Here is a 12,500-nt window from a genome sequence, read left to right as displayed (position 1 = left end):
ACTCACAAAGGCAAAAACAAGAAGAAAAAAACAATGAAAACTAACCATTCCGAAGTTAATCGTAGAAGCGTTTCTGGATTATGAGTGATAATACTCAATTTCCTTCATCAATACGATATTCCAGTAGTAAATTCGACCATGCTAGCAAACTGTGCATGCATGAACGAGTGAACATCATACATCGACACAAACCTGAAAGCATAACCCCATCACTGCTTGATAATTGGTGATGGTGTGTTTATGACGCTGTAACTTAGTGGTTCAGTAAAAGAGATTGATAGAATAAAATACTAGGCTTTAAAAGATGAGCGCTAGGGTCAATTCATTTGACTAAAACCCCTGCAGGCAGTGCTCCAGCATGGCCACAGTTAAATGACTGAAACGAGTAAAAGAATATATACATACATATATATATGTGTGTGTGCATATATATATATATATATATATATATATATATATATATATATATATAATTTTATATAAAGGGCATTAACTGTGTAGTAATGCCTCACGCTTCGAGGGACTAAATAAGTCAAAAACTACCAAAAAATAAGCAACATATTTACTGAAAGCGTGGTATGTTGATTCTTGTTTATTTTTATGTATCTTGACCATACGTGTACTGATGAACAAAAGAATGCAGGTTACTTCACAGTTTTTCTGTATTTCATTGTGAAACCAGTGGTCTACCGTTGAGTTAAATGTTTTTAAGAGATAAATTTTGAAAGCTGCATTCCCTCGCTTTCAGTAAATATGTTGCTTATTTTTTGGTAGTTTTTTGACTTATTTAGTCCCTCGAAGCGTGAGGCATTAATACACAGTTGATGCCCTTTATATATAATTAATTATATTTATGAGGAAATGATGAATTTTTTCATTACGAAATTTTATATATATATATATAGGAGGTTTTCAATTCGTAAGTGTTGACACACAAAAATCTCAGCCTCAAGTCACTCTGTTAAATCTGTCAAACATTAATAAAATATATATATATATATATGAATATATGCGTGTGTTTCTGTATATGTATGAGTTTCTCTCTGTCTTTATATATGTGTGTGTGTGCGTATGTGTATAATATATATATGTATATATATAGTTTATATGGATCTATTTTAAAACGGGGGCCACATTTTTCATTAATGTTTTACGTAGTGTTTTTGGTACCGAAAGACTTTCAAACTTCGTGTACTTATCTATTTTGTGTTATAGAACAGAAAAATATTTTTGTATTCAAATTTATTTCATGTAAAAAATTGTCTTATTTCGATAATTTCAACCAATCACTGACAAGTATTCAGTTGTTTATATTTACTCCTTTGGCTGATTAAGCGATGTAAAGCGTATTTAATCTCCATACCTTCGTTTTATTTGCTTTTTTCATTTTAAATTTGCTTTAACCCTAACCCTAACCCTAGGGTTATGGTTTGTTTATGTAGTCGGCACTTAATGTATATCGGCTGAATGGACGTCAGTGATTGGTTGAAATTACAGAAATACGACAACTTTAACATGGAATAACTTAGGGATTTCTTTTTTTTTTAAGAAGACTAAGAGAAAAAGATGTTTTATATGACACATTCTACCAGTGTTCCAAGTTTCAAAGTGTTTCGTTAATGAAAAATGTGGCCCCCGTTTTAAAAAAGATCCGTTTATATATATATATATGTGTGTGTGTGTGTGTGTATTTGTATGTGTGTGTTTGCATGTATATGTTTGTGTATGTATATATATATTTATATATACAAGAATAAATTTCTCAACATCATTGATTTCGTTGTGATCATTTGCTGTGGTCCTCACCACCACTGCCACCAATCCATCACCATCATTGTTATGAGACCATTATCTACAGATATTTTCACACAACATTTTCTGTTCTTCTCGGCTGAATCCAATATGTTCCATGTATTCAGTTACTGATCCGTACCTGAAAAGGTAAAAAAAAAAAAAATAAAAAATAAAATAAATGAACGAATGGTGTTCCAGCATGACCACAGGCTTTGGCTTCAAACATATAACAGAATAAAATAAGCATAGGTGTGGCCGTGTGGTAAGAAGCTTGCTTCCCAACCACATGGTTCTGGGTTCAGTCCAACTGTGTGGCATCTTGGGCAAGTGTCTTCTACTCTAGCCTTGGGCCGACCAAAGCCTTGTGAGTGGATTTGGTAGACGGAAACTGAAAGAAGCCCATCGTATATATATAGGGTCATCCCATAAATAAATCAAAACCGCAATCCTATGACAGCGAGTCCGCTGCCCTAACCACTGGGCCATTGCGCCTCCACTCAGACACACGTACCCTTAATGTAGTTCTCAGGGAGATCCAGCACCTCATAGAACGTGACAAGGTCAGTCCTTTGAAATACAGGAATTGCTCGTTTTTGCCAGCTGGAGCAAATGAGAAAATAAAGTGTCTTGCTGATGAAAGATAGAACAGACTGTCAAGGAATCGAACTCAGGACCTTATGATTATGAACCAAATACCCCAACCATTAACCCATGTACCTTCACACAAAGACACACATCTCCAATGCTACTCACTTCTCTTCAATATGATCCAAAAGATCCATCATAGTTTGCTCCTTTGCGGTGATAAATGTCTCATTGAGTTCGTATTTTTTGGTCATCTCGTCTTGGAGTACTTCTTTCACATTTTCTAACAATGCCTGAAAGATTAATCAAATTATTAATTACAAGTTTGGTTTAGAAATAATGACATCGAGTGTTGAAAGAAGCCCGTCGTATATATGTATATACTCTTTTACTCTTTTACTTGTTTCAGTCATTTGACTGCGGCCATGCTGGATCACCGCCTTTAGTCGAGGAAATCGACCCCAGGACTTATTCTTTGTAATCCTAGTACTTATTCTATCGGTCTCTTTTTACCGAACCGCTAAGTTACGGGGACGTAAACACCCCAGCATCGGTTGTCAAGCGACGGTGGGGGGGGGGACAAATACAGACACACAAACACACATACATATATATATATATATATATATATATATACCTACGGACCAAGACCTTTGGAAATGGGCTGTGCGTGAGAAGACCCGGCAAGCCAAGTAAGATCGTTGCCAGTGCCCCTGGACTGGTTCTTGTGCGGGTGGCACATGAGATGCACCATTTTGAGCGTGGCCGTTGCCAGTACCGCCTGACTGGCTCCTGTAGGATTTTCGAGCGAGATCGTTGCCAGTGCCCCTGGACTGGCTTGTGCGGGTGGCACATAAAAGACACCATTTCGAGCGTGGCCGTTTTCGTGCGGGTGACACGTAAAAGCACCCACTACACTCTCTGAGTGGTTGGCGTTAGGAAGGGCATCCAGCTGTAGAAACTCTGCCAAATCAGACTGGAGCCTGGTGTTGCCATCCGGTTTCACCAGTCCTCAGTCAAATCGTCCAACCCATGCTAGCATGGAAAGCGGACGTTAAACGATGATGATGATGATGATGATATACGACGGGCTTCTTTCAGTTTCCGTCTACCAAATCCACTCACAAGGCTTTGGTCGGCCCGAGGCTATAGTAGAAGACACTTGCCCAAAGTGCCACGCAGTGGGACTGAACCCGGAACCATGTGGTCGGTAAGCAAGCCAGCTACTTACCACACAGCCACTCCGTCCCCCCCACCATCGCTTGACGACCGATGCTGGTGTGTTTACGTCCCCCGTCACTTAGCGGTTCGGTAAAAAAGAGAGAACCGATAGAATAAGTACCAGGCTTACAAAAGAATAAGTCCTGGGTGGGGGTGTCGATTTGCTCGACTTAAAAAGGCGGTGCTGCAGCATGGCCGCAGTCAAAATGACTGAAACAAGTAAAAGAGTATCATAAGAACAGCTAAACGACTACTTCTTACTCATGTTTCATATTTCAGTTGCTATACAAATACAGAGAAGATATATTTTGTTTTTAAAATCAGCACAAATCCCATAAATGGCTGAAGACATGGCAAAGAGAATATACAAACCTTTGAATACACAAAACCACCAGTAATGGTGACTAATTGACAAGGTTTATTAGCACAAAGTATAAGATTTTTGCCTGCCTGCCTGCTTGCTTTTTCGTTCCTTTTTTTGTTTTTCTCTGTCTTGCTTCAGTGTTATTTCAAGAGGCCATCACACTTCACAAATGTTAAGCCCATCCCAAATTCACAAACAATGATGGCTTCTCCTTTGTCCCTGTGACACAAATTATACAAATGCCCACACACACAGACACACACATACATACACACACATACATACACACACATACATACACACACATATACGTACATGTACAATCAAAAGTCCAGGAAAAAGAGAAGATTTATGGTGGATTAATGCAGAACTTAACAGTTCTTGTACCCAAACTATGAATTCTCAATTTGTAGCAATCATCGTCATAGGTGTATTGGGCCATGTAGCAACAAATTTGCACAGGAAGTAGCTTGCTTAACCGACCACATGGTTCCGGGTTCAGTCCCACTGCGTGGCACCTTGGGCAAGTGTCTTCTACTATAGCCTCGGGCCGACCAAAGCCTTGTGAGTGGATTTGGTAGACGAAAACTGAAAGAAGCCTGTCGACGATGATATATATATATATATATATATGTGTGTGTGTGTGTGTGTGTGTGTGTGTGTGTGTGTTTGTGTGTCTGTGTTTGTCTCCCACCAACATGGTTTGTCAACCGATGCTGGTGTGTTTACTTCCCTGTAACTTAGTGGTTCGGCAAAAAGACACCGATAGAATAAGTACTAGGCTTACAAAGAATAAGTCCTGGGGTCGATTTGCTCGACGAAATGCTTAGCGGTATTTCGTGTCTTTACGTTCTGAATTCAAATTCCGCCGAGGGTCGACTTTGCCTTTCATCCTTTCGGAGTCGATAAATTAAATACCAGTTGCTTATTGGGGTTAATCTAATCGACTGCCCCCCCCCACTTCCCCCCACAAAACATTTCGGGCCTTGCGCCTAGAGTAGAAAAGAATGTGACCACTGTATTAGGCTTCTACTGAACGATCTATTTTATCTTGACTGGGTCGTTACCCGGTAGTGTAGTGATGGGTAAAGTTTGTTGTTGTTGGCACTCTGTTGCTTACGACGTCGAGGGTTCCAGTTGATCCGATCAACGGAAACAGCCTGCTCGTGAAATTAACGTGCAAAGTGGCTGAGCACTCCACAGACACGTTGTACCCTTAACGTAGTTCTCGGGGGATATTCAGCGTGTGACACAGTGTGACAAGGCTGACCCTTTGAATTACAGGTACAACAGAAACAGGAAGAAAGAGTGAGAGAAAGTTGTGGTGAAAGAGTACAGCAGGGTTCGCCACCATCCCCTGTGAAATTAACATGCAAGTGGCTGAGCACTCCACAGACACGTGTACCCTTAACGTAGTTCTCGGGGGATATTCAGTGTGTGACACAGTGTGACAAGGCTGACCCTTTGAATTACAGGTACAACAGAAACAGGAAGTAAGAGTGAGAGAAAGTTGTGGTGGAAGAGTACAGCAGGGTTTGCCACGATCCCTTGCCGGAGCCTCGTGGAGCTTTTAGAGGTTTTCGCTCAATAAACACTCACAATGCCTGCTCTGGGAATCGAAACCACGATCCTATGACCCCGAGTCCGCTGCCCTAACCACTGGGCCATTGCGCCTCCGGGTAATGTTTAGTATACAACAAAATGAGTTTATTATGATGATAAATTACAAACCTCATTCCATATTGAAATCAATGGAAATTTGGATAAGCAGCCGGTCACCATAGAACTCATGGTTCTAACACTTTTATATGACATATTCCTGTAAACCCCACCACCACCACCACCATTACTCTCTCTCTCTCTCTCTATCTCTATCTCTCCCTCTCCCTCTCTCTTGTCTCTTAAGGGTCTTCCACAGTACAAAACACTTGAAACAATTTTTTAACTGTAGTAGACATAACAATTTTGGTGAAGTGGTTAGTAGCTATGGTGATGGTGGCTGTGGTGGTGGCGGCAGCAATGGTAGTAGTAGTAGTGGTGGTGTTGGAGGTGATAAGTGTAGAAGAGTTAGTGATGGTGGTGGTGGTGGTGGTGCTGCTGGTAGTAGTTGTAATAATAACAGCAGCAGCGGTAGTGGTAATGGTGGTGGTAGCATTGATAGTGGTAGTAGTGGTGGTGGTGGTGGTGGCAGCATTGATAGTGGTAGTAGTCGTGGTGGTGGTGGTAGCATTGATAGTGGTAGTAGTGGTGGTGGTGGTGGTGGTGGTAGCATTGATAGTGGTAGTAGTGGTGGTGGTAGTAGTGGTGGTGGTGGTGGTGGCAGCATTGATAGTGGTGCTGGTGGTAGCATTGATAGTGGTAGTAGTGGTGGTGGTGGTGGTAGCATTGATAGTGGTGGTGGTTGCAGCATTGATAGTGGTAGTAGTGGTGGTGGTGGTGGTGGTAGCATTGATAGTGGTAGTAGTGGTGGTGGTAGCAGTGATAGTGGTAGTAGTGGTGGTGGTGGTGGTAGTGGTGGTAGCATTGATAGTGGTAGTAGTAGTGGTGGTGGTGGTGGCAGCATTGATAGTGGTAGTAGTGGTGGTGGTGGTGGTGGTGGTGGTAGCATTGATAGTGGTAGTAGTGGTGGTGGTGGTGGTGGCAGCATTGATAGTGGTGCTGGTGGTGGTAGCATTGATAGTGGTAGTAGTGGTGGTGGTGGTGGTGGTGGTGGTGGTGGTGGTGGCATTGATAGTGGTAGTAGTGGTGGTGGTGGTGGTAGCATTGATAGTGGTAGTAGTGGTGCTGGTGGTGGTAGCATTGATAGTGGTAGTAGTGGTGGTGGTGGCAGTGGTAGCATTGATAGTAAGTGCCATTTCCTATTTGCTCCTATCTAGAAATCAAAGGAAATCACTACCATTCCCTTGAAATATAGTTTTTCTGACCTTGACATCAATGTTTTCAAACTGACCTATTTCCCATTACATTTCACACAGATCCAGCACTGAGTTGCTGAAGCAGAAATATCGTTATAGCAAATATTCTGCTCAATACCACAGATTTGTTTGTCAGTTGCTGGACCTTAACCAATTGAGATTTTATGTCCCTTAGTGGCTGACAATATGTGCATCTCTGATCATAGCCATGTTTTGAGAGGGATTCTTTGAGGTTTGAATAAGTGTAACAAAAGCAAAGTTTGAAGGAAATATTAGCCATTTTTCATGCTTTCTAGGAGTAAGTAAACAGGAAATAACAGTCACTAGCCAAGGACAGAAATCATGTTACACAGTGTTATTTTAATATGCTGACCCATACAAGCATATTTCATACAGGTGCAGCAATCTTGAATAAATTACCGTGTGTGCCATCTTGAATAAATTACTGTGTGTGCCATCTTGAATAAATTACTGTGTGTGCCATCTTGAAGAAATTATGTCATCTTGAAGAAATTATGCCATCTTGAAGAAATTATGCCATCTTGAAGAAATTACCAAGCACGCCATCTTGAATAAGCTACCATGCATGCCATCTTCAATAAATTACCTGCGTGCCATCTTGAATAAATTACCATACACGCCATCTTGAATAAATTACCATATGAGCCATTTTGAATAAATTACCCGAGACACTATTTTGAATAAATTACAATATGTGCCATCTTGAATAAATTACTATACATGCCGTCTTGAATAAATTAACATAAGTACCATCATGAAAAACATTACATTTTTCAATTTCCGCCAACTAAGCTAGACCTGGTTTGTTGACTTAAGATTACGAACACTGTGAGAGGTGGATTGAGATATCGAAGAGTACAGGGGGTAGATGAGCTGTGGGAAGGAGAGAAACGAAGATAATAGACAGAGAAGAGGGTGGTGAGAAGAAGGGGGTGGGGATTGTGGTAAAATTTCGAAGGGAACAGGTGCAGAGAAACAATGGAATAGGTACAGATATAGCTGCATCATCATCATCATTATTATCATCACCATCATCATTTAACGTTCATTTTCTATGCTAGCATGGGTTGGACAGTTTGACAGGAGCTGTCCAGACTCCCAATTGTCAGTTCTGGATGGTTTCTATCTTCTTAAACGCCGACCCTTTAACGGAGTTAAGGTGCTCCTTATGTGCCAACCAGCACAGGTGCATTTATGCAGCACCGGCACAAGTGCATTTTAACGTGGCGCTGGGCACCTGCAAAGGACAACAGCGATTTCACTTGGCTTGACCTGTCTTCTCAAGTACAGCAAATCAGAACTCCCAGTCCCTTGTCGTTTACTGAATTGAGGCCCAGTGTCCAAAGATCCTTTCTTCCTATTATGTCCCACGTCCTCCTGGGTCTACCCCTTCCACAGGTTCCCCACCACAATTAAAGCTCAACACGTCTTTATGCAGCTGTCCTCATCTATACACATCCCACGACCAAACCAGGGCAGTCTTCTCTCAGGCACACAACAGCTGATGCATCTGATACCCAGTTTTCTTCTTAAACCCATTTACCCATTCAGCAGAGCATGCTAGCTTCATTTCTTTCAAGCCTCCGCAAGTCCTCTGCAGTCAGAGTTCATGTTTCACTACCATATAGCTTAGCTGTATGTACACATGCGTCATACAATCTGCCTTTTACTCTGAGGGAGAAGCCCTTAGTTACCAACAAAGATAGAAGCCCTCTGAATTTGCCCAGCTCATTCTTATTCTAGCAGCACCAGGTTCCAGTCTGATTTGGCTTGGTTTCTACAGCTGGATACCCTTCCTAACACCAACCATTTTACAGTGTGTGCTAGGTGCTTTTTATATGGTTTTCGCATGAGTGCTTTTACATGGCACTAGCATGAGAGCTTTTCATGTGGCACCAGCACGGTAAAACATAAATAAATAAATAAATCGCACCATTTGAACGTGATCATTACCAGCATCACCTTACTGGCACTTGTTCCGGTGGCACGTGAAAAAACATTCGAGTGAGGTCATTGCCAGTGCCACTGGACTGGCTCCTGTGCAGGTGGCACGTAAAAAACACCACTTGAGCGTGGCCGTTGCCAGTACTGCCTGACTGGCCCTAGTGCTGGTGGTACATAAAAGCACCCACTACACTCTTGGTGTGGTTGACATTAGGAAGGGCATCCAGCTGTAGAAACTCTGCCAGATCAGATTGGAGCCTGGTGCAGCCATCTGGTTCGCCACTCCTCAGTCAAATCGTCCAACCCATGCTAGCATGGAAAGCGGACGTTAAACGATGATGATGATGATATATATATATATATATATTAGAAACTCTGCCAGATCAGATTGGAGCCTGGTGCAGCCATCTGGTTCGCCACTCCTCAGTCAAATCGTCCAACCCATGCTAGCATGGAAAGCGGACGTTAAACGATGATGATGATGAAATCATGAAATCATCACTGCCAGCATTACCTTGTATCCATGTAGTTAATCCATGTAGTTAATCCATGTAGTTAATCCATGTAGTGAGCTGAATGGAAAAATTATGAAATAAAATATATGAAATAACTTACAGCTGATTGTGCATAGTTCTTCGAAATGTAGGCTTTATCTTTTCCGAGACAGGCTAAAATCAAAGCACAGAGGACACCAGTTCGATCCTTGCCGAAGGTGCAGTTTAACAAGGCTGGTACGTTATCAGGAGATGACAACAATTTGAGCGCTGCAACAACCAGAGATGGGAGAAGTGAAAGAGAAGAATATAGAAATAGAAAAACAAAATATATCAATTAATGAACCAATTAATAGGCGCAGGAGTGGCTGTGTGGTAAGTAGCTTGCTTACCAACCACATGGTTCCGGGTTCATTCCCACTGCATGGCACCTTGGGCAGGTGTCTTCTACTATAGCCTCGGGCCGACCAAAGCCTTGTGAGTGGATTTGGTAGACGGAAACTGAAAGAAGCCCGTCATATATATGTACATACATATATATATATATATATATATATATATGTGTGTATGTGTGTGTGTGTCTGTGTTTGTCCACCCAACATCGCTTGACAACTGATGCTGGTGTGTTTACGTCCCCATAACTTAGCGGTTCGGCAAATAGAGACCAATAGAATAAATACTAGGCTTCCAAAGAATAAGTCCTGGGGTCGACCTGCTCGACTAAAGGCAGTGCTCCAGCATGGCTGCAGTCAAATGACTGAAACAAGTAAAAGAGTAAAAGAGAGTAAATTAATGAACCAAATAGGAAGATAAAAATGTGTGTGTGTATAGGCACAAGCATATTGTTGTTGTTGGCACTCCGTCGCTTACAACGTCGAGGGTTCCAGTCGATCTGATCAACGGAACAGCCTGCTCATGAAATTAATGTGCAAGTGGCTGAGCACTCCACAGACACGTGTACCCTTAACGTAGTTCACGGGGGATATTCAGCGTGACACATAGTGTGACAAGGCTGACCCTTCGAAATACAGGTACAACAGAAACAGGAAGTAAGAGTGAGAGAAAGTTGTGGTGAAAGAGTACAGAAGGGTTCGCCACCACCATCCCCTGCTGGAGCCTTGTGGAGCTTTAGGTGTTTTCGCTCAATAAACACTCACAACGCCCGGTCTGGGAATCGAAACCGCGATCCTATGACCGCTAGTCCGCTGCCCTAACCACTGGGCCATTGCGCCTCCAGCTGTGTGGTAAGAAGCTTGATTCGCAACCATATGGTTCCAGATTCAGCCATGGGGAAATATTAACTGGCTTGGAAACAGGTAAGGGCTAGCAATGAGAAGGGCCTCTGGTCATAGGAAAATCTGCCTCAGTAAACTCCATCTGAACCATGCAAAAATGGACGTTAAATGATGATGTGTTTGTGTGTGTGTGTGTGCATGTATGTATGTGTGTGTCGTGTGTATTTCTTTCCCTTCAGAACCTGCATAGGTTTGTTTATGTCCCTATAACTAAGCAGTGTGGCAAAAGAGAACTCGCAGAATAAGATACCTGACTTAAAAAAAAAAACAATAATCAACTGGGGTGAAATTCGTTCAACTATTTGACTAAAACCTTTCAGAGCATTGCCCCAGCCTGGTCGCTATCCAATGACCGGCACAAGCAAAAGATAAAAGATACAAAGAAATAAAAATTACCAGCACAGATCTGTGTGCTGCCAATCTCGATCATGTCTTTGTACTGTCCGAGTATCCCCTGTGGGTTTAGAACGTGCCTCACGTAAAGACGCACAAAGTTTTTGTACCCGGTCCTCCAGATAAGATCAAAGAGGAGTACAAACATGCTGTACAGTTGTATGTACCAGGGTGCCCTGGAGAACATCAGCCGTGGGTACGACTTGAAGATGTCGAACAAGTAGTGCCGACGCTCCCCCATCTCCTGTCCGCTCTCTGTGTTAATGCCTGTCTTAGCGGAGCTGTCGGCATCAGTAGTGGAGAGCTTGCCGTCGGGGTGGTCAGTGGTTGAGGATTCCTGCTGTGACGATGAAGAGGGTTGCCGTGCTGTTGGGGACGGTGATGGTGGTGCTGTTGCTGGCGTTGTCGATGGAGTTGATCTGGAAGTGGGAGTGCCATCTGGATTGGAAAACGAAGAACATCTCGATATTCTCCGTTGCTCCAGTGGTTCGCCCTCTACTGTCTCCTGCCGACAGTACTTTCGTTCTGGCACTTTTAGCTGAAATAAAAACAAAAAAAAAAACAGTCGTTAATAGAAGAAACGAGAGAGAAAGAGAGAAGAATAACTTTGCATAACACAATTCTTGTCCTTGGCTAGTGACTGCTATTTCCTGTTTGCTTACCCCTAGAAAGCATGAAAAATGGCCAATATTTCCTTCAAACTTTGCTTTTGTTACACTTATTCAAACCCCAAAGAACCCCTCTCAAAACATGGCTATGATGCTCCCCCACCACTCTTGCTCACGATCAGAGATGCACATATTGTCAGCCACTAAGGGACATAAAATCTCAATTGGTTAAGGTCAAGCAACTGACAAACAAATCTGTGGTATTGAGCAGAATATTTGCTATAATGATATTTCTGCTTCAGCAACTCAGTGCTGGATCTGTCTGAAATGTAATGGAAAATAGGTCAGTTTGAAAACATTGACGTCAAGGTCAGAAAAAAAAGACAGATAATTTAAACCCTTTAGCAGCCAGATTACTCTGTCAAATGTAAGATTTATTTCAGTTCTATATTTAAGAGATGAGGAATTATGTACATTATTTATGTTTGATGGATATTTGTCCTCGTCTTGTTTGTTGTTAACACAACGTTTCGGCTGGTATACCTTCCAGCCTTCATCAGGTGTCTCGGGGAAATTTCGAACCTGGGTTCTCGTTCCCAAGGTTTATTTATCCACATTGTTTTCAGTCAGTCATGCAATATCTTGTAGCTCTGAGATTTCACTGACATGATTGCTTATTTTTAGGATGACATTGTAGGGCAGGTATAAGGGGCCTGATCTGGCCAGTTTGAACGTAAAACAGGTAGAATATTATAGCTGAATATGGCCAGTTTAAATGCTAAACAGTTAAAAATGGATATATATATATATATGGATATGTATATATATATATATATATGGATATATATATATATATATATATATAT

At 41.9% G+C, this 12,500-nt stretch overlaps 1 protein-coding gene across 1 annotated transcript in view; it reads right to left on the bottom strand.

Moving 5' to 3' along the window:
• Positions 1-1,368: 1,368 nt before the first annotated feature.
• The window catches only part of LOC106884177 (uncharacterized), a 25,673-nt gene continuing 14,541 nt past the window's right edge, over positions 1,369-12,500 (bottom strand). Inside the window, exons 2-5 of the mRNA XM_089346388.1 lie at positions 11,030-11,564; positions 9,460-9,608; positions 2,548-2,672; positions 1,369-1,933 (exon numbers count right to left, since the gene is read on the bottom strand). Coding sequence (XP_089202514.1) covers positions 1,849-1,933; positions 2,548-2,672; positions 9,460-9,608; positions 11,030-11,564 — 894 coding nt within the window. The 3' untranslated portion in view covers positions 1,369-1,848. The remainder of the gene's footprint in view (positions 1,934-2,547; positions 2,673-9,459; positions 9,609-11,029; positions 11,565-12,500) is intronic.

This window comes from Octopus bimaculoides, chromosome 30 (assembly GCF_046866305.1).
Source record: "Octopus bimaculoides isolate indiv1 chromosome 30, ASM4686630v1, whole genome shotgun sequence".
Classification (NCBI taxonomy): domain Eukaryota; kingdom Metazoa; phylum Mollusca; class Cephalopoda; order Octopoda; family Octopodidae; genus Octopus; species Octopus bimaculoides.
Note: the sequence above shows the minus strand (reverse complement) of the source record. Positions and strands in the feature narration are given on the sequence as shown.